A 23,397-nucleotide genomic window follows, 5' to 3' on the forward strand; every position below is an offset into this window, starting at 1 on the left:
GAGATACTGTACACCAGGGATATGCAATTAGCGGACCTCCAGCTTTCAAGTTCCATCATGCCTCTGCCTTTGGGTGTCATGCTTGTGGCTGTCAGAGTCTTGCTATGCCTTATGGGACTTGTAGTTCTGCAACAGTTGGAGGTCCGTTAATTGCATATGCCTGCTGTACACCATATCGAAAGCTCCATCACCATTCCTCAATATAATGTCATGTTCCCAACAAATGAAGCGATACTGTACACCATATGAAAGGTCCATCTCCATTCCTCAATATAACGTCATGTTCCCAACAAATGAGGAGGAGATACTGTACCCCATATGAAAGGTCCATCTCCATTCCTCAATATAACGTCATGTTCCCAACAAATGAGGTGGAGATACTGTACACCATATGAAAGGTCCATCTCCATTCCTCAATATAACGTCAACAAATGAGTTGGAAGGTCTTTTTTTCAGTTTCCTTCCATATCACTGTTATTAGTGGATGTACACATCCATTCAGTGTGCTATAGTTGCTTTGGTTGTACTATACACCTTATCTGACTGCTATCCTTGTGTTCTTGCGGTACCTAATTCAATGCCAGAGATCCAGGGAACAATTGACTACTAGACCAACATACATGACTCCTAAATACAAAACACGAACAATGCAACTATTGATTAATAATGGCATATTTTTTTTTCAACAGGAGGATCCAGCGGCTGGAATACCCCAGAGGAACATCTTATTTTATCTGCACATTATAACAAAGACAATAATGACATGGTCCAATATTCTCCAGGAGTAAGCGTTGTTACCCAAAATATACAACACAAACTTAACCATATGGTAAGATCAATAGATCGGTTTGAGGAGTCCAAAGATAAGTCAAATTCTATTCTCCCAAACGTCCAACCAAGCTTTCACAGTGCAGATAAATCACCAGATCCTTCTAGTTCTGAGGCATCTTCTCCCAAAATTGTGTATCCTTTTCAGGATTGTGAACAATCATTCATAAACAAACATGATCCAGTTGTAAATCAGAGAACGGACAACAGTGAAAAACCTTTTTCGTGTTCTGAGTGTGATAAATCCTTCATAAAGAAATCCAATCTCATAGAACACCAGAGAATCCACACCGGGGAAAGGCCCTTCTTGTGTACTGAATGCGGAAAGTCATTTATGCTGAAAACACGACTGAAATCGCACCAGAGGGTTCACACCGGCGAAAAGCCCTTTTCCTGCTCCGAGTGCGGAAAGGGCTTCTCCAGTAAAGGAAACCGAGATAACCACATGAGAATGCACACCGGCGAAAAGCCGTTTTCCTGTGCGGAATGCGGCAGCTGTTTTGCGCAAAAAGTGACACTGATTCTCCACCAGAGAACACACAGCGCCCAAGGCGACTGCCTCGACCAGCACGCGGAACCTCATGAAAACAAAGCTTCACCGTCATGTTCTGAGTGCGGTAAGTCATTTGAGAAGAAATCTGAACAACACGTCCATCAGAAGGGTCCAACCAGTAAGGAGACCTTCCCTTGCCCTGACTGCGAAAAATCATTCAAAAGAAAATGCGATCTGATTGCACACCAAAAAATTCACACCGGAGAACCGCCTTTTTCGTGTTGTCAGAAGTCCTTTAAAGACAGTTGGGAGCTAGTTCGGCACCAGAGGATCCACACCGGGGAAAAGCCCTTCTCCTGTTCTGAGTGTGGAAAGTCTTTCGCTCAGAAGTCGCAACTAAATGCTCACCGGATAGTCCACACCGGCGAGAAGCCCTTCTGCTGCTCTGAGTGCGGCAAATGCTTCCCCAGTAAAGGGAACCGCGATAAACACATGAGAATTCACACCGGCGAGAAGCCGTTTTCCTGTTCAGATTGCGGCAAATGTTTTGCGCAGAAAGTGACTCTAATTCTCCACCAGAGAACGCACACCACCGAAGACCACTGAGAAGGTCATGGTGGAGGTTCATAGGCTGGATCTGTATGTCCGTAGAACAATCGTACGGAAAGGTCTGATCAGATCAGCCGGCCCATACGGAATATTTTAGTATTATTGCTGTGGTTTGACCTCTGTTTTAAGTTCATTACTTACAATAAATTCGTTTTTTGATTTATTGTTCATCTTCATGTTGCTCATGTTTCTTCAGATTTAAAGATTTTGCCCTTTTCCATCCCAGGGTTTTTTCTTTTCTTCCTTTTGTGTCAGGCAGACAAGAATTAAGGAGAAATCTCTCCAACAAAGTCATTGGTGTACAGAAAACTGTTTATTGTTTAGTAGAGCAGTGGTCTCTAGGGATGAGCCGAACACCCCCCGGTTCGGTTCACACCAGAACTTTCGAACGGACCCCCACGTTCGTTACGAACGTTAGAACCCCATTGAAGTCTATGGGACTCGAACGTTCGAAATGGAAAGTGCTAATTTTAACGGCTAATATGCAAGATACTGTCCTAAAAAGGGTTTAGAGACCTGGCTCCTGCCCCAGGGGACATGGGTCAATGCAAAAAAAAGTTTTAAAAACGGCCGTTTTTGCGGGAGCACTGATTTTAATGACGATTAAAGTGAAAAAAAAAAGTGAAATATTCCTTTAAATATGGTGCCTGGGGGGTGTCTGTAGTATGCCTGTGAAGTGCCACGTGTTTCCCGTGTTTAGAACAGTCCCTGCACAAAATGACATTTAACGGAAATAACACCATTTAAAACTGCTTGCGGTTTTAATGTTATATCTGGTTCCTGCAATGTGGTTGAAAATCATTCAGAAAAATGGCATGGGTAGCCCTCCCTGCCCATTACCAGCCTATTTGGGTCTTGTACGCATATTAAGGGGAACCCCGTACCCATATTAAAAAAAAGGAAATGCGTGTGGCCCCCAGGCCCTATATACTCAGAACAGCAGTATACAGGCGGTGCAAACAAGACAGGGACTGTGTAGGTTTGTTGTGTTAAGTTGAATCTGTTTGTAATTTTCAACTGGTACATTTTTAAAGTGTAGCTCCAGTCAAAAAAACTATTTTTAAGCTTTTTGGAAAACATAAGGAAGGGTTATCACCCCTGTATAATTTGTTTTGTCATCCATCTTTTTTCATCTCACTTCCTGTTGTCTCCTTGCGTTTGCAAGTAGGAGATGTTTGTAAGTTGGATGTTTGAAAGTAGGGGCCTGCCCTATATGCTCTGCAGAAATGGTGGAACAAGGTGTTGGTTTTGCCACAACATTGTAAGCCCTCAAAGTGACTCTTGGTGGGCGCTGGAGCGCTCTGCTGTGAACGATTATATCAAGAATTGTAATTACATGCCATTGTTGAACAGTGGTAGAAAAATTGACCTTTGGTGGTTGTGGTGCTGGTGCCACAACACTATAAGTCCTCACCGTTACTCTGGGTGGGCACAGGAAGGGGCCCTCCTGTGAAATATTATATCAAGAATTGTAATTACATGTCCCTGTTAAACAGGGGCAGAAAAATTTGGCCTTAGGCACTGCTGCTGGTGCCACCACACTGCAACCTCTGCCATATACTCTAGTTTTATTGCAGGAATTAGCCCTGCTGCAAAGCATTGCATCAAAAATTGTAATTAAACGCCCCTGTTAAACAGGGGCAGAAAAATTGGGCCTCAGGCACTGGTGCTGGTGCCACCACACTGCAACCTCTGCCACATACTCTAGTTTTATTGCAGGAATTAGCCCTGCTGCAAAGCATTGCATCAAAAATTGTAATTAAACGCCCCTGTTAAACAAGGGCAGAAAAATTGGGCTGCTGGCATCACCCAGAACCAAAAATGTTCTTCCAACATATCAGCGGAGGAGGAAGAGGATAGACAATCAACATAACAGGACAGTCACTCAGCATCAGCATAGGCAGTCTTGAAGGGATGTGGTATTTCAAAAAAAATTATTCGGTTACATCAGCTTCAGGTGCTTGGTAGCTGTGGGTGATCCAAGACTGATTCATCTTGATGAAGGTCAGTCAATCAACTGAGTCGGTGGACAGGCGCACCCTGTGATCGGTAACAAAGCCACCAGCAGCACTGAAGGTGCGTTCCGAAAGAACGCTGGATGCAGGACAGGCCAGTAGCTCAATTGCATACTGTGCAAGCTCTGGCCAGCCCCTGGAACGCCTACGGAGCACCGCTGGTTCTGAGGACAGAGCACTGGAAGAGGCCATGGAGGAAGAAGAAGAGGAGGGGGTGGAGGAGAGAGGTGTGTCACAACCAATAGTAGCATTTTGGAGGCGTGGTGGCGGAACAACCTCCAACACTACTGCACCTTGTCCTGCATCCTTCCCAGCAGCCAGAAGAGTGACCCAATGGGCTGTGAAAGACAGGTAACGTCCCTGTCCATGCCTGCTGGACCATGAGTCAGTGGTAATATGCACCTTACCGCTGACCGCCCTGTCCAGCGAGGCAAGGACATTGCCTTCCACATGCCAGTAGAGAGCCGGAATCGCCTTCCGTGAGAAAAAGTGGCGTTTGGGGACCTGCCACTGAGGAACCGCACATTGTACAAACTCACGGAAGGGGGCCGAGTCTACCAACTGAAAAGGCAGCAGTTGAAGTGCTAGCAATTTAGCCAAGCTAGCATTCAACCGCTGGGCATGTGGATGGCTGGGAGTAAACTTCTTCCGCGGGTCCAACAGCTGGGGCAGGGACATTTGCCTGCTATAATCGGACGTGGGTGTACCGCTAGCAGAGTTCCCGGAAGCACTTGGCTGTGACACACCTAATTCTACACCTTCATTCCTCTCAGAGCAGGTTTCAGAGAGGACTGAAGGTCTAGTGGGGTTAGAGATGCCAGCTGATGAGGAGCAAGGAGAGGTCCGCTTTGTTCTTTGGTGTGGGTCTTTGAGGTACGCTTGCCAATGAGCTGCATGGCAGGTCAACATATGTCTGGTCAAGCATGTGGTGCCCAAGCGGCTGATGTTTTGGCCACGTGAGACATATGTTGCAAATAGCAGCGGTGTGATCTGATGCACTCGTCTCAAAAAAGGCCCACACCAAAGAACTTTTAGAATAACGCGCAGAGGCAGCGCTCTGCACAGGCGGAGCTCTGCGGTGTGATTCAGTCGGTGTGCTGCCCCTAAGCTGGCCCCCGGAGGGCATCCTGCCTCGTTGGACATGTGCCTCCTCCTCCTCCTCCTCCTCCTCCTCCCTCCTTCCAGGCACCCACGTGGAGTCAGTGCCCTCATCATCCCCTCCCTCTTCATCGCTGTAGCAAACCTGGCAGTATGCTGCAGCTTGTGGAACATGACTGCCAGATTGCTGTCCTTCTTGAGCATCCCCTCTCTCTGCGCTCAGGCTACTGCCTTCCTCTAGCTGAGTGTCATCATCAGAGCCCACAAAACACTGGGCATCCTCCTGAAGCATGTACCCAACACTGTGCTCAAAGAGTTCAGGAGACTCCTCAGGAGGACGTGGTGGGTCTAGGGAAGGAGTCACTGATGATGACATTGAGAGGAGGGAAGACGATGCGTTGGCAGCTGCTTTGCGACTACCCTGAGACAGGGTGAGAGAGGATGAGGAGGATGAAGAGGGCTTGGTCATCCACTCTACCAAGTCGTTGGCATGTTGCGGTTCAACATGTCCAGCTGCCGAAAAGAAGGACAAGCGTGTCCCATGGCCACGTGCTGATGACAATGCACCGCGTCCACGACCAGCACTGTTGTCTCTAGACACAGAGCCTGCTTGCCCTCTTTTATCGGCTCGCGCCTGTCTGCCTCTCCTTGCTGGCCTTCCAGACATGGTAATGGCCTGAAGGGAGTTGGGTAAAACAGCAGTTGGGTAGTTTATATTGTGCTGGAGGCACACACAACTTCCAATAACTCCTGCAGATGGCAATTGGGCTCAAATAGAGAACAGCTATGTAGGTGGATTATAGCGGTATGTACTGGGTACAGAGCACGCAGACAGCACGCACTATCTCCTAACACTACTGACTGCAAGCTCTATTATTAAAGATATATAAATATAGTGAAGTGAATAGTGAATATAGTGGTGTATACTGCGGTCAGGGCACAGACAATAACCACTACACAACAGCAAGATAGGAAATCAGCCAAAAACGATCGGTGTGTAACTGTGTTGAAGGTACACAGAACACCCACTGCTTCAGATGCTAACACACTACACGAGGCCGCCTCAATGGCGGCCTTATATAGTGTGGGGCGTGCACTACACAGCCTCAGCTATGATTGGCCACAGGCATCCTGCCTGTGGCCAATCATGGCTCTCCTCGCTGCAGGCGCTGCGATTGGCCAAGCATGCGGGGTCACAGTGCATGCTTGGCCAATCATGAGCCAGCAATGCACTGCGCCATCACAGTGCATTGTGGGCCGTGAGTGCCATGCGAATTTTGACGCGAACGGACCAAGTGTTCGGATTTCGCCGAACGGACGAACAGCCAATGTTCGAGTCGAACGTACGTTCGACTCGAACACGAAGCTCATCCCTAGTGGTCTCCAAAGGTGGCATTTGCTTGCCTTTACCCGGCCCTTGGGGCACTATTCCTTCCAAGGATACGAGGCATTATTCATCCCACTGACACCAATGATGGGGCACTATCCCTCTCACTGAAACCATCAATGGGGCACTATTCCTCCTATTGACACCAATGATGATTCACTATTCTTCCCACAGATTTAAATGCTGGAAAGCTATTCCTCCCTCTGACACCAATGATGAAGCACTGTTTCTTCCACTGACACCATTGATGATTAACCATTCCTCACACAGATATACAATAAATGTTGGAACACTATTCCTCCCACTGACACCAACAATGGAGCACCATTTCACCCACTGACACCAACAATGGAGCAGTATTCCTCCCACTGACACCAGTGATGGGGCACTATTCATCCCACTCATACCAATGATGGGGCACTATTCATCCCACTGACACCAATGATGGGGCACTATTCATCCCACTGACACCAATGATGGGGCACTATTCCTCCCACTGACACCAATGATGGGGCACTATTCCTCCCACTGACACCAATGATGGGGCACTATTCCTCCCACTGACACCCGTGATGGGGCACTATTCCTCCCACTGACACCAGTGATGGGGCACTATTCCTCCCACTGACACCAGTGATGGGGCACTATTCCTCCCACTGACACCAGTGATGGGGCACTATTCCTCCCACTGACACCAGTGATGGGGCACTATTCATCCCACTAGCACCAATGATGGGGCACTATTCATCTCACTAGCACCAATGATGGGGCACTATTCATCCCACTAGCACCAATGATGGGGCACTATTCATCCCACTAGCACCAATGATGGGGCACTATTCCTCCCACTGACACCAGTGATGGGGCACTATTCCTCCCACTGACACCAGTGATGGGGCACTATTCCCTCGCACTGACACCTATGATGGGGCACTATTCCATCGCACTGAAACCAATGATGAGGCACTATTCCTCCCACCGGTACCAATGATGGGGCACTATTCCTTTTCAGTGACACCAATGATGGGGCACTATTCCTTCCACTGACACTGATGGGGCACTATTCCTCCAACTAATACCAATGATGGGGCACTATTCGTCCCACTGATTCCAAAGATGGAGCACTATTCCTCCCACTGACACCAACGATTAGGCACTATTTCTCCCACTGGCACCAATGATGGGGCACTATTCCTTCAACTGACAGCAATGATGGGGCACTATTCCCCACACTGGTACCAATGATGGGCACTACTCCTTCTACTGACCACCAATCTTGAGGCTCTTTTCCTCCCACTGATACCAATGATGGGGCAGTATTCTTCCCACTCATACCAATGACAGGGCTCTATTCCTCCCACTGATACCTTCTTCTAATGACCACCAACCCTGAGACCAAGACATTTTCTACCCTCACTGGCCATCCCTGGCCTAGACGATTGACATGCATGGTGCTCGCTAGGTCTCCTGGGATATGCTCACCACATATTCCAGGAGGCAATCAGTCATTCATTCAAAAGTAAGAGGGGGAGGTCCTAGCAGCACATCATCCCAAGGTCCCTCCAGCTGAACCCGGAAGAGTCGGTGGGTCTCTCGATGATGTCACAATAAGATGGTGGCATGGGACAACAATGGATCCAGTGGCTGGTTGTGTATCCGAACAACAGGAGGTAAGTGGTGGCAGAGAATGGGGGACGGGACGCTGAAGCTCCTCTTTAAAGTGGAATCCCTGGAAACATAATTTCTGTTGTGGAGGACCAGTATTGCAAAACTCTTCTGAAGGTGATGTCATTGGGGCAGCAGATAGTTTGAACACTAGGTACCCCTTTACACCTCATTCCTGTAGTCAACCTTCCTCCACCAGGGTTCCTCCGGAGCTTTCTAGGAGTTCCATGAGCAGAGAACAATTTCTGACTCTCAGATAAGTAACCATGGAAATCAATGATATTTTAGCTATCTGTAAGGGCAGGATTCTTCTCAAAAAAGCATTCTACCTCGAGATCATCATGCTAATGTACCATGAGTTGTAGGTACAGAACTTATTAGCAGGGGTTTCCTAAGACCAGAGAGTTGTTTCAAGGGTTCCTTCATGTTAAAAAAAAAGTTGAGAAAGGCTGCTCTAGGTAGGCAATGAGTAGTGATGGGCTCGGGGGTAGGGTTGTCACCTGTCCGGGATTCACCTGGACAGATTGGGTTTTGAATCACGTGTCCTGGTTTCATGCGAATGAAACCTGGACACAACATTCAGACAGGAATGTGGCTCAGAGCAGGGCCCGACAGGAGGGTGAGGGGGCACTCTGCACGCCACATTACTATTCTCTTTGGCATGCCCAAAAGTGCCTCAGATCTGTTACAATCCTATAAAAAAATTGCTGTGCGCCGCTAAAGTGTTTGGTTTGACTTGAAGAAAAAGTGGCAACCCTACTTGGGGATGTTTGGATCGAAACTGCCAAGAAGCCGTCACTGCACACCGCCAATCATAGGCAGTGAGGCATTTCCCGACCGGCAGCTGCACATACACACGCAGCCTATGATTGGTGGTGTGCAGTGCCGGCTTCCTGGCGGGTACGATCCAAACACGCCCCAAGCCCATTCTTATCAATGAGGATAAGCTCCTGGGGGCAGCCATATTATTGTAGATCATATATGAAGACATGTTGGCATACAACCGGGGCGGACTGACAACTCATGGGGCCCCCGGGCAATAGGAGATTATGGGGCCACAAAGTATACACACACGCAGTATACAATCACACAGTATACACATACATGTACACACAGTATACACAGACGTGTTTCTATTGGGTGAGAAGGTACTGGAGAGGTGGGGCAGCTATAATCTCAGGATTTTTAGATCAAAAGGATGTCGGTAAGGGACATTTCAGAGACAGATGTAAAAAAAAAAAAAAAAAAAAAAACACAGATTTTTACATACTGTCCCTGGTTTTACTGAGGCTGACAACCCTAATGGGGCCCCCTAGTGGCCGGGGCCCTCGGGCAGTGCCCGAGTGGCCAAATGGCCAGTCCGCCCCTGCATTCAACTAAAGGAACATCTCACAGGTCTTAGCCCTTGTACACACGGTCAGACATTCTGACAACAAAATCCATTGGATTTTGTCTGACGGATTTTGTCCGAAACTGGTGTTGCATACACACGGTCGGACAAAGTTGTCGGACAATCCGATCATTCAAAACGCGGTGACGTCATTTCGTTACGACGGGACTACGTTCAGGCTAGTAGCCAATAGCTTTGGTCTAGGAATTTGATCTGAGCTAGACATGGGCGCCGTCAATAAATTTGTTTCGTTCTGTTCCGTATTAAAATTAATTCGTACTTCGTATTTCGTGTCCGAAATTCCGTTTCAATTTGTACGAAATACGAATTGTCGTTAGGTTCGATAACTTGTACAAATGTTCGTTACGATGAATTTAACGGCAAAAATATACCTCAATATGACAGTCGATGCTGATGGAAGTTTGGTTTTTATCCGAAATACGAAATTCCGTTGAAGAATTTCCTATCCGAAATACAAATTTTCGTTGGATGAGGGGCTCCCACCATCCCTGTGCTGTGCTGACTTCCTCCTTCGGATTTGTAAACAAAAGTTCGTATTTCGTACAGAATTCGGGCACATGGCAATTCGTATTTCGGATCCTCCCGAACGTACGAATTTAGGGAAATTCGTACGAAACGAATCACACATGTCTAATCTGAGCATGCGTGGCACTTTGTCCGATCGGAATTCTCTACAAACGATCGGGCAAAGTCCCATCGGATCATGTTGTCGGAAAATTTTATAGCCCAGCTCTAAAACGTTGTCGTTCGGATATTCCGACGGAAACAGTCCGATGGAGCCCACACACTGTCGGATTATCCGACAACGCGGTCCGATCTGACATTTTCCGTTGGAATATCCGACCGTGTGTACAAGGGCTAAGACATTCCTCCTGCTCCCACCAGATGGCAATTTTTGGTGGATTCCATGAATAGAGGTCCTCAGCGTTGAGCATTATTTTCCGATGAACGGTGTGTTCTTTCAGGTCTGCTGGGCTACAACCAAAAGAATGAAAAGAAGCAATCACAAAGGAGCCTGCCTTTTATTCACGACGCTTAGTATTGGGGGGGGGATGGGCAGTATTGTTGCAGGAAGTGAATGGCAGAGTTGGGAGCGATGGAGGAAAACTGCAGCAACCTGACGGAGAGGATATTACGGCTCACCCTGGAGATCATCTACCTGCTGACCAGGGAGGTGAGGGGGATTCTTCTTAGTGATCATCATGCTAATGTACCATGAACTGTAGATAAAAAAAAAAAAAATGTATAGCAGAGGTTCCCTGACCCCGAGACAGGAAAGTTATTTCATGGGTTCTCCGTGTTAAAAAGTTTGAGAATGGCTTCTGTACTGTAGGTAGTCAATGAGGATAAGCTTCTGGGGGCAGCCATATTGTTGTAGCTCATATATGAGGACATGTTGGAATACAACTAAATGAACTTGTCACGTGTCCTAGAGACATTCAACCTGTTTTTGGCTGTTGGCAATTTTTGGAAGGTATTAGTAGAAGTCCTCAGGTTTGAGCGGTATTTCACGATGAACAATGTGTTCCTTCAGACCTGCTGGGCTACAACAAAATGTCAGAGAATAACTAATCACAGAAGACCCTGCCTTTTACCCATGATGCTGAGCATTGTAGGGGGATGGGCGCTATTGTTGCAGGAAGTGAATGGGACAGAGTTGGGAGCGATGGAGGAAAACTGCAGCAACCTGACGGAGAGGATATTACGGCTCACCCTGGAGATCATCTACCTGCTGACCGGGGAGGTGAGGAGGATTCTGGGAGCGCAGTTTTTTTTCCAGCTGCAAAGTGTCTGATGGATATATTGTTTATGACTATTTTTATTGATAACATGACCCTAAACAACTTGTATGGACACATCTGAATGAAATGAAATTTTTTGTTTTGGTTTACCAAAAAGTTACAAGACAAAATTTTCCAGAATTTGTGTTACTGACCTCTGCATGGTTTCTGAAGACCTTTTTATTTGCTGAAAAGTTGCTAAATCGTCAGGGTGTGCTTTCTTTTTCCTGAATTTTCTTTTCTCGAAATGTGAGCTTTTTGTTTGCTGGCAAACTTGGTTAGCCCGGTAGCATAGTGGCGAGCACTTCTGCCTATACTGGTGAGCACTAGGGTGGTTGGGTCAAATCCTGACCATGGCATTACCCACATGGACTTTCCATGTTCTGCTCGCGCCTGTGTTGGTTTTCTTTGGGTACTCCGGTTTCCTCCCACACTCCAAAGACCTGGTGGTAGGTTAATTGACTTGTCTTCAGTTGTTAGTATACAGCAGGGATATGCAATTAGCGGACCTCCAGCTGTTGCAAAACTACAACTCCCATCATGCCTCTGGGTGTCATGCTTGTGGCTGTCAGAGTCTTGCTATGCCTCATGGGTCTTGTAATTCTGAAACAGCCGGAGGTCCGTTAATTGCATATCCCTGGTATACAGTATGTACTTGAGTTGGCAATCTTATTAAGCTCCTTGGGGGGTAAGGACTGATGTGAATGTAAAATATATACAGTATGTAAATGGTCGGTGCTATATATATATATATATATATATATATATATATATATATATATATATATATATATATATATATATATATATATACACACACACACACTCACCGACCACTTTTATTAGGTACAAATGTTCCATTGCTTGGTAACACAAATTGCTAATCAGCCAATCACATTGGCAGCAACTCAGTGCATCCAGACATGGGGAAAGACGACTTGCTGAAGTTCAAACCGAGCATCAGAATGGGGAAGAAAGGGGATTTAAGTGACTATGAACGTGGCATGGTTGTTGGCGCCAGACGGCTGGTCTGAGTATCTTAAAAACTGATAATCTACTGGGATTTTCACACACACAACCATCTTTACAGAAAATCATCCGAAAAAGAGAAAATATCCAGTGAGCGGCAGTTGTGTGGAGGAAAATGCCTTGTTGGTGTCAGAGGAGAATGGGGCACACTGGTTCCAGATGACAGAAAGGCAACAGTATCTCAAATAACCCCTCGTTACAACCAAGGTATGCAGAAAACCATCTTTGAACACACAACACATCGAACCTTGAAGCAGATGGGCTACAGCAGCAGAAGACCACGCCGGGTGCCACTCCTGTCAGCTAAGAACAGGAAACTGAGGGTACAATTCGCACAGCCTCACCAACATTGGACAACAGAAGATTGGAAAAACTTTGCCTGGTCTGACGGGTCTCGATTTCAGCGGGTAGGTTGAGTTGCCACCTCATCCCTTTAAACCCGAACACATATGAATTACACGGGTTCTGAGGCTAATTAAGTGCAGATAAGGCACCAAGTGAGTTTAATAACCACTTTAATCAGCCACAGAACCCGTGTGATTAATATGTGTTCAGGTTTAAAGGGATGAGATGGCAACCATAATGGTTGGGTCAGGGTTTGGTGTAAACAGCATGAAAGCATGGATCCATCCTGCCTTGTATCAATGGGTCAGGCTGGTGGTGTAATGGTGTGGGGGGGATATTTTCTTGGCACACTTTGGGCCCCCTTAGTACCAATTGAACATTTAAACCCCACGACCTACCTGAGTATTGTTGCTGAACATGTCCATCCCTTTATGACTACAGTGTCCCCATCTTCTGATGGCTCCTTCCAGCAGGATAATGCTCCATGTCACAAAGCTCCAATCATCTCACCACTGGACAATGAGGTCCCTGTACTCCAATGGCCTCCACACTCACCAGATCTCAATTCAATAGAGAACCTTTGGGATGTGGTGGAACAGGAGATTGGCATCATGGATGTGCAGCCGACAAATCTGCAGCAATTGCGGGATTCTATCATGTCACTATGGACCGAAGTCTCTGAGGAACGTTTCCAACACCTTGTTGAGGCTACGCCACCAAGAATGAAGGCAAAAGGGAGTCCAACCCAGTACTAGCAAGTTGTACCTAATAATAAAGGGGCTGGTGAGTGTATACCTTTAACCACTTGCTGACCAGACCTTTTTTTTTTTACGTTTGTTGCTTACAAGTTCAAATTGGTATTTTTTACTAGACAATTACGTAGAACCCCAAAACGATATATTTTTTTTTTTTTTTAAGCAGAGACCCTAGAGAATAAAACATTTTATGTCACATGGTTTTTGCGCATCGGTTTTTCAATCGCAATTTTTTTTGGGGAAAAAATACACTTTAATGAATTAAAAAAAATAAAAAATAAAGAAAAAAGATAATATATACCCCAATTTTTCTGTATATTATGAAAAACGTTACCCTGAGCAAATAGATACGTAACGCTTTAAAATTGCACGCTTGTGGAATGGCGCCAAACTACCGTAATTAAAAATCTCCAAAAGCGACACTTTCAAAATTCCTGTAGGTTACCTGTTTTTAGTTACAGAGGAGGTCCAGGCCTAGAATTATTGCTCTCGCTTTAAGGATTGCGGGGCTGCCTCACATGTGTGGTGCAAACACCTTTTTACATACGTGGGCTTGACTTGCGTATGTGCTCTCTACTGCGCACGAGCATGCAGGGACGGGGGGGGGGGCGCTTTTAAAATGTAAATTTAAAAATTTTTTTTTTTTTTTTTACATTTCTTTTTATTTTAATTTTTTTTTTTTTACACTGTCCCTTTAACCACTTTAGCCCTGGAAGATTTTACCCCCCTCCTGACCAGAGCATTTTTTTCTAATTTGGCACTGTGTCGCTTTAACTGACAATTGCGTGGGGGAGGGAAAGCCGACCGTATGAAGGAAAATAAAAGATATGGGGGGGTTATGACATCTAGCGGCAGCCATCATCCAGGTACGTAATGTCAAACTAATGACGTATATTTATAGTTTATATATTTATATAATATATATTTATATATTTATAGTTAGGTGGTCGGCAGGTTAATAAACCCACAACAGTAAAATCAGCCTGTATATGCAGTAAAACATGCTGGTTATACTCACTGTGGAACCTAAGGGGTTAATCTTCCATATTGCGTAAAAAGGCTGTTTGATCCTGTCTCCTCTGATCCTCCCCTTCTTCTGCTGTCCCCAATCCACCTCCTGATAGGTTGGTGGCACTCTACATATGCTCAGTTTGGTGTGTATTCCTGGCGAGTTTTTTTTTTTTTTTTTTTTTTTGTGATCAGCACAGAGTCAATCAGCACTGTCCGGGCAGAAGGTCAGGGGCCTTGCAGCCTCATAGGACAGTCAGAAGAGAATGAAAACACCTCCTACAAGCTTTAACCAGACACTGATAGAGGTCACAAGACTGCTAAATACTTGTTAGGTACCTGGTAGTGGAGCCCGACTTGTAGGAGGAGACCTCTCTTACAATGCTGGTTCAGGAGCCACTGGAATGGGAACAGTGGTCTCGTGAGCACAGTGGCAAGGAGTGCCTGCTGATGTAGAAGCCTCTGGTACTGGTAGCGGAGTAGAGATCGCTCAGGGATGGCCGGACTGCAGGTGATGGTGGACAGAGGCTGGCAGCGGCCTGATGAGCGCAGAGGCAGCGGTCATGTGTGAGGAGAGCCGGGAGTACAGCAGCACACTGAACAGGGCAGCAGGCAAGAGCAGGGTCAGACAGTCCGGGTCTGCAGGCAATCAGGTAGGTGTAAACAGCAGGCAAAGGCAGAGTCGGTAAAACAGGCAGAGGTCGGCAACGGGTCACAGGCAGAGGCAATAGCAGAGAGGTCAGACGAAGCCGAGTCAGTATAGCAGGAAGGCAACCGGATACAGGTAGCAGGACAGAGAAGCTGAAGACAAAACGGCGCCGCACCAACGCATCTAAGGATCCTTTATGCCCTCAGTGGCGCCAAACAGCGCTAACGCGCACACATGTGCGCCATCTGCCGCGCGCGCCTGAGGGACGTGCTGATGCACAGCAATAGACGGACGCCATTGCTCAGTTCGCAGAGGGGTGCGCAGGCGCATGCGCGCACGCATATGCGCCTGTCTACTGCTGGTAGGTCCCTGACAATACTGCTGATGAGAAAAAGTGTATATAGCAGTTTATTTACTAAAATAATTGCACCCCCATGTTCTGTGTTCCGTAGGAGACCAGATATAGTGAATGCAGGCTCCTGGGTTTTGTAACACTTTAACCACTTTCAGCCTCGGACCATTTTGCTGGCTTAAGACCAGACCACTTTTTGCGATTCGGCACTGCGTCGCTTTAACTGACAATTGCGCGGTCGTGCGACGTGGCTCCCAAACAAAATTGACGTCCTTTTTTTCCCCTAAATAGAGCTTTCATTTGGTGGTATTTGATCACCTCTGCGGTTTTTATTTTTTGCGCTATAAACAAAAATAGAGCGACAATTTTGAAAAAAACGCATTATTTTTTACTTTTTGCTATAATAAATATCCCCCCCAAAAAATTTTTTTTATATATATATATATATATATATATATAAACAAAAAAAAATTTCCCTCAGTTTAGGCCAATACATATTTTTGGTAAAAAAAATCGCAATGAGCGATTATTGATTGGTTTGCGCAAAAGTTATAGCGTCTACAAAATAGGGGATAGTTTTATGGCATTTTAATTAATAATTTTTTTTTTACTAGTAATGGCGGCGATCAGCGTTTTTTTTATTTTTTATCATGACTGCAACATTATGGTGGACACATCGGACATTTTTGACACATTTTTGGGACCATTGTCATTTATACAACAATCAGTGCTATACAAATGCAGTGATTCCTGAGTAAATGACACTGGCAGTGAAGGGGTTAACCAGGGGGTGGCAGTGTAGGGGTTAAGTGTTCCTAGGGGTGTGTTACTAACTGTGGGGGGCTGGGCTTTGTTTTAGTGAACACTGATCTCTGCTCCAACCACATGGAGCAGAGATCAGCGTCACTTGTTGCTAGGCAGAACGGGGAGATGCTGTTTACAATGGCATCTCCCTGTTCAGCTGCCCTGTGAGACGATCACGGGTATCTCCGAGGAGATCGAGTCCACGGGACCTGCAACCGGATTCACGGGGGTCCCGACCGGCGCGCTGCCAGGGGTGCGCACACGATGGCAGGGCGGCATATAAAAATGGACGTACCTGTACGCCAATATGCCTGCCCGTGCCATTCTGCCGACGTACATTGGCGCCGGTCGGGAACTGGTTAATAAATAAATAAAATATCATTACTTCTGAAACGGAGATTCCATTGATCAATTCATAATAAAGAAGGATGTTGATGGCAGCAAGTTGCAACTTCTTTTGTTGGGAAATGTATATAGTGATTGCTGATCTCTCAACAGGATAACATAGTTGTGAAGAAGACATCTGGAGATGGACAGGACCCCATTACGGTTCCTCTACATTCCTTACTGGTTCCAGAAAGAAACAATGAGGAGAAGATCCTAGAAGTTACCCAGAAGATCATTGATCTGCTGACAGGAGAGGTGAGCGGTGGTGGGAATTCTGGGACATTATCCAGTAACAGACAAGGGATGTGTCTGGATGGTGACTGTATCATTGTGTGTGTCGGGTTCCTATAAGGTTCCTATAAGGCTCCATACATACAGGTGATACCCCGGTGCTGTGTACAGCCATCCATTGAGTGGCTGTACGCGGCACATGCCAGTACTTACAGACACCCGCATATAGAGGCACTCCCTGAACTGTCTTTTTTTGCATTCGGTTAGTACAGTATGCCCATAGGCAGTATATGAGTACTGGCGTAAACTCGCACACAGATGCGCATACATCCATTCATATGGGCAGCTGTACCGGGACCCATAGTTCTCAACCAGTTCCGACTGCCGACCACAGATATACCGCGGCAGGGCAGATCACATACCTAGTATGTGACCTGACACTTATGGGTCTGGGATCCATGTCTTTATGGACCTTGCTTTGTGCACTGGTGAGCAATCATATTGGAACAGGAAGGGGCCATCTCCAAACTGTTCCCACAAAGTTGGGAGCATGAAATTGTCCAAAATGTCTTGGTATGCCGACGCTTTAAAGAGTTCCTTTCACTGGAACTAAGGGGCCAAGCCCAACCCCTGAAAAACAACCCCACACCATAATCCCCCCCTCCACCAAATGATTTGGACCAGTGCAAATCAAGGTCCATAAATACGTGGATGAGTGAGTTTGTTGTGGAGGAACTTGACTGTCCCGACCTCAACCCAATAGAACACCTTTGGGATGAATTAGAGTGGAGACTGAAAGCCAGGCCTTCTCGTCCAACATCAGTCCCTGACCTCACAAATGCGCTTCTGGAAGAATGGTCCAACATTCCCATAGACACATCTCCTAAACCTTGTGGACGGCCTTCCCAGAAGAGTTGAAGCTGTTATAGCTGCAAAGGGTGGGCCAACTCCATATTGAACCCTACAGACTAAGACTGGGATGCCATTAAAGTTCATGTGCGTGTAAAGGCAGGTGTCCCAATACTTTGGGTAATATAGTGTATATTATATAGGTTAGCGGTAGTAAATAGTGCGTTTTTGTAGGTGCTTATATAAGGCAGTATAGCAATTAGTATCTGTATGGTGTCACCAGACTTGTGCCTGTATTATCGGAGGGCAGCTTCCATTGGAGTTTGTGGTATACCAGGGCAGCACTATCATGGTCAGCCCTATGGTACTGGTTCAGATATCTGGATGTTTCTGTAAGACAGGCCTTGCCCTTGAGCTGATCCTACTCACCAGGAACCTTTCCCCACGCTAAGCATTTTCCTCAAGGCCTCTGTCCTTTTACCTTCCACTCGCTCCAGGCGCATCTGAATGACACAGGAGACCCTATAGCCTCATTCAGTCTAATGAGAACCTCCAGGGCCAGAGATGGCTGACATCCTTCTGTATATAGTGGGTTGTGAGGCATAGTGGGTGCAAGATGGATAACTTTATTGGGCGCCAGACACTTCTTGGATGCAAAAGAGATATTTATTTCTCTTAAGAACTTTTATGGGGGAAAGAGCGTTAGGGACAGGAAACCATTGAGTAGTTGCAAGTTCAATTAGCAGACTCCGAGACTTCAATAGGAGGACAGCCATGCAGGGAAAGGCCCCCAGAAAGGCACTACATCTGCAGGTGCAGGAATGCTGTCTCCTATGGCAACAGTCTTTAACAGTTCCTAACACAAAGCGTAACAGTTCTTTCACCTTCACCACAACTGCTCCTTGTAGTTCTTCAGCCCACCAGTCTCTCACTAGACCCTCTGATTCACTGCCACTGAATCCCTTGAGCTCCTCCAATCTTCACGGTGGTGTTGCCCTCACGCTTCACCCCCGCTTCTCTGCTGGGTCCCTAGCTTGGCACTCCACGCTTCACCCCTGCTGGCCAGCTCGGTCCCTGGCTTGACACACAAGGCTGCTCTGCAAGGGTCACCTCCGCTGGCTGGGTCCCTGACTTGATCACCGCCTGAAGTTTCCAGATTCTCCATTGTGCCCATTTGGCAAGAATACTGCTCCGGTACTTGCTTCAGTTCCTCACTGCGGTCCCTGGTAATAAGGTGGTTGGTCCCTTAGTGGCGACAGCTTCCCTTCTACCTCTGACCACGACAGGTTCTCCGGCCAGCAGAACCGTCACTTATGGTTGGACTGCAGGCCGCAATCCCAACCCTGCGCTGCTCTCTTTTTTCTGGATAGGCCCTCACACAGCCTGGCAGCCAGACGTCCCCACCTTAAACACTTACATGAACTCTCTCGATCCAGTGTGTGAACCATTGGCTCTTGCTACTGTCAATCAAGTCCTGTGAAGAGGAAGCAGGGCTGAGCCATGCCATGTGTGTCTATGTATACACACAGCCCAACTGAGAAAGCGGCTTGTTACAGGGGCACATGGAGAACAGGAGGAGTGGATAGCATCAGCGGGGGACCCCAGAAGAGAAGGTAAGAGGCGCCCTGTGCCAAACCATTAAAGAGAGCAGGTAAGTATAAACTTTTTTATTTCAAAACTAAAAAGGTTAATAATCTTTTTTTAATGCATCAAGATTTCTACATTGAAGAGTAGAAGCATCATTAATACTACTAATACTGTTTTACATTTATGTTCAGAGAGAAAAATGGAGCAATTTTAATGTTGGTATCAAAGAAGAGATAAAAGAAGAAGAGGAGGAGGATGATGTGATGGAGGAGTGGGAGTATTTAGAAGGACACAAGGATCTCTACAAGGACGTCATGATGGACAATCAGCCGCCCCTCACATCACCGGGTAAGAGGAGACTTTATTGTAAAGGAGAGAGCAGTACGGAGGCTCCACCTACATCCCCCATCATCTGATAAACACATTGACTGAATACATTGTTTCTGTGTGTGTGTTTCCTACAGATGGATCCAGCAATGGAAACCCCCCAGAGAGATCTCCCCGTCCTCTGTATTCCCGGGATTCCACACAGGAAGATCACACCATCCCCCACCATCATCAGGTAGGCAGGACCATGGATGTCAGATTGAAACTTGTCTCTACACTGTATTATATTATATTCTTCTCCAGATAGTAGTGCTCATAATAATTTTGTAATTTTAGGTAGAAAACGCGATGGGTTTAAAAATTGAGGTTAAGGAGGAAGAAGAGATGTATGAGATAGATGATCAGCTGTCTATAAATGAAGGTGAATTGATGGTGACAATGACCAAGGAGGAATCTTCTCTAGATGTGAGCACAGGTAGGTATTATATACAGAAAACACAACACTCCATCTCCATTCCTCAATATAACGTCATGTTCCCAACAAATGAAGTGGAGATACTGTACACCATATGAAAGGTCCATCTCTATTCCTCAATATAACGTCATGTTCCCAACAAATGAGGAGGAGATACTGTACACCATATGAAAGGTCCATCTCTATTCCTCAATATAACGTCATGTTCCCAACAAATGAGGAGGAGATACTGTACACCATATGAAAGGTCCATCTCTATTCCTCAATATAACGTCATGTTCCCAACAAATGAGGAGGAGACACTGTACACCATATGAAAGGTCCATCTCTATTCCTCAATATAACGTCATGTTCCCAACAAATGAGGAGGAGATACTGTACACCATATGGAAGGTCCATCTCCATCCTTCAATATAACAAATGAGGAGAAGATACTGTACACCATATGAAAGGTCCATCTCCATTCCTCAATATAATGTCATGTTCCCAACAAATGAGGAGGAGATACTGTACACCATATGAAAGGTCCATCTCCATTCCTCAATATAACGTCATGTTCCCAACAAATGAGGTGGAGATACTGTACACCATATGAAAGGTCCATCTCCATTCCTTAATATAACGTCATGTTCCCAACAAATGAGGAGATACTGTACACCATATGGAAGGTCCATCTCCATTCCTCAATATAACGTTGTGTTCCCAACAAATGAGGAGGAGATACTGTACATCATATGAAAGGTCCATCTCCATTCCTCAATATAACGTTGTGTTCCCAACAAATGAGGAGGAGATACTGTACACCATATGGAAGGTCCATCTCCATTCCTCAATATAACGTTGTGTTCCCAACAAATGAGGAGGAGATACTGGATACCATATGAAAGGTCCATCTCCATTCCTCAATATAACGTCATGTTCCCAACAAATGAGGAGGAGATGCTGCACACCATATGAAAGGTCCATCTCCATTCCTCAATATAACGTCATGTTCCCAACAAATGAGGAGGAGATACTGTACACCATATGAAAGGTCCATCTCCATTCCTCAATATAACGTCATGTTCCCAAAAAATGAGGTGAAGGAGGGTCCACTTTTCCTCAACATAACATAGTAATGAGTGTATGTGAACCTCCACCCAATGCACTGTAGTTAAGGTTGCATTATACATCTTATCTGACTTCTGTTTGGGGAACAGTTGACTATTAGACCAACATGCATAATTATCAAATACAAAAAATACACAATAGTGCTATCTATTAATAAGACAAAAACATTTCCACAGGAGGACCCAATAGCTGGAATACCCCAGAAGGATGTCTTATTTTATCTGCACATTATAACAAAGATGATAATGGCATGGCACAATATTCCCCAGGAGAAAGGATTGCTACTCAAAATATACATCACAGACTTAATCATATGGTAAGATCAAAAGATCAGTTTAATTCTGAGAAGTCCAAAAATAAAACACATATCGTCATCTCAAATGGCCAACCAAGTATTCACAGTGCAAAGACACGACCAGATCCTTCTAATTCCGAGGAATCTTCTCAAGATCCTTTTCAGGATTGTGAAAAATCAAGCATAAAAAATCATAACCTGGTTGGAAATCAAAGAACTAACATCGGTGGAAAACGTTTTTCCTGTTCCGAGTGTGAGAAGTCCTTCATAAAGAAATCAAATCTCATTCAACACCAGAGAGTCCACACGGGCGAGAAGCCCTTTCCCTGTTCCGAGTGCGGAAAGGGCTTCGCCAGTAAAGGAAGCCGTGAAAACCACATGAGAATGCACACCGGTGAGAAGCCGTTTTACTGTCCGGAATGCGGCAACTGTTTTGCGCAGAAAGTGACGCTGATTCTCCACCAGAGAACACACACCACCCAAGGCGACTGCCTTGATCAGCATGTGGAACCTCATGAAAATAAGGCTTTGTTGCCATGTTCTGAGTGCGGCAAGTCATTTAAGAAGAAATCTGTACTCCGCGTCCATCAGAAGGGTCACACCAGTAAGGAGACCTTCCCTTGCCCTGACTGCGAAAAATCATTCAAAAGAAAATGTGATCTGATTGCACACCAAAGACTTCACACCGGAGAACCGCCTTTTTCGTGTTGCAAGAAGTCCTTTAAAGACAGTTGGAAAATCGTTCAACACCAGAGAATCCACACCGGGGAAAAGCCATTCTCCTGTTCTGAGTGCGGAAAGTCTTTCATCCAGAAATCACAACTAAAAACACACCAGATAGTCCACACCGGCGAGAAGCCCTTCTCCTGTTCTGAGTGCGGCAAATGCTTCCCCAGCAAAGGGAACCGTGATAAACACATGAGAATTCACACTGGCGAAAAGCCATTTTCCTGTTCAGAATGCGGCAAATGTTTTGCGCAGAAAGTGACTCTAATTCTCCACCAGAGAATACACAGCACAGGAGACCACTGAGAAACTGATGGTTGAAGTACATAGGCTGAATCTACAGTATATGTCCATAGAACAATATGATAACGGTGAGGCATTCAGAAAGGAATAACCAACCCATATGAATTTATTTTTTATTGCTGTTTTAATTCCATTACTTACAATAAATTCATTTTTTGATTTAACGTTTTTACTTGCTTTAAACTCGTTATTTTCCCTTCTCCGTTCTGAGGTTTCTCCTCCTTCCTTTGTGTAATTCAGACAAGAATTGAGGAGGATCTCTCCAACAAGTACACAGGTATCTATGGAACTGTTTATTATATAGTAGAGTTTGATAAGATTGTAATGGCTGTATATGTCCCCACTTGAGAAACTTTAAGTCCTGATTACAGTTGTTGCTGGAATGAGAAGTCAGAGAAATTTCCTCAAAAGGGATACAGATAACCATAACCCAACAAAGGCTTTCGCTTTCTCCAGTCTGTCAAAAATGCTAAAAGTGTTGGTTGGATTGCCATTTTAATTTGTGACGTTCTCTAGGAACAATGGTTGGGGTCTCAGACTGTCCTCCTTTCTTCCACTGGACTTCCATGTTATTTAGAGAAGTTCTCTAGGAATAGTGGTGGGGTCTCTGGCTGTCCTTCATTCTTGCACTGGACTTCCATTTCATTTAGAAAAGTTCTCTAGGAACAATGGTGGGGCCTCAGCCTGTCCTTCTTTCTTTCACTAGACTTCCATTTTATTTAGAGAAGTTCTCCAGGAACAATGGTGGGGTCTCAGGCTGTCCTTTTGTTCTTACACTGGACTTCCATATTATTTAGGGAAGTTCTCAAGGAACAATGGTGGGTTCTCAGGCTGTCCTTTGTTCTTGCACTGGACTTCCATGCTATTTAGAGAAGTTC

The 23,397-nt window shown here is 45.7% G+C and overlaps 2 protein-coding genes across 4 annotated transcripts in view; both read left to right on the top strand.

Moving 5' to 3' along the window:
• LOC143956205 (uncharacterized) overlaps nt 1–2,098 on the top strand; it is a 58,596-nt gene extending 56,498 nt beyond the window's left edge. For all 3 annotated transcript variants that reach the window (XM_077466368.1, XM_077466369.1, XM_077466370.1), the window contains one exon: nt 690–2,098. In XM_077466368.1, coding sequence (XP_077322494.1) covers nt 690–1,927 — 1,238 coding nt within the window. In that variant the 3' untranslated portion in view covers nt 1,928–2,098. The remainder of the gene's footprint in view (nt 1–689) is intronic.
• An 8,848-nt stretch (nt 2,099–10,946) lies between these two features.
• Nucleotides 10,947–22,683, top strand: LOC143956226 (uncharacterized). The gene is made up of 6 exons (XM_077466402.1): nt 10,947–11,250; nt 16,728–16,871; nt 19,475–19,631; nt 19,748–19,845; nt 19,947–20,085; nt 21,372–22,683. Exons 1-6 carry the CDS (start codon nt 11,020–11,022, stop codon nt 22,520–22,522), a joined length of 1,920 nt encoding a protein of 639 aa, XP_077322528.1. The 5' UTR covers nt 10,947–11,019; the 3' UTR covers nt 22,523–22,683.
• Nucleotides 22,684–23,397: the final 714 nt, after the last annotated feature.

This window comes from Lithobates pipiens, unplaced genomic scaffold (assembly GCF_037356315.1).
Source record: "Lithobates pipiens isolate NorthernLeopardFrog02 unplaced genomic scaffold, aLitPip1_a1.2 Scaffold_35, whole genome shotgun sequence".
Classification (NCBI taxonomy): Eukaryota; Metazoa; Chordata; class Amphibia; order Anura; family Ranidae; genus Lithobates; species Lithobates pipiens.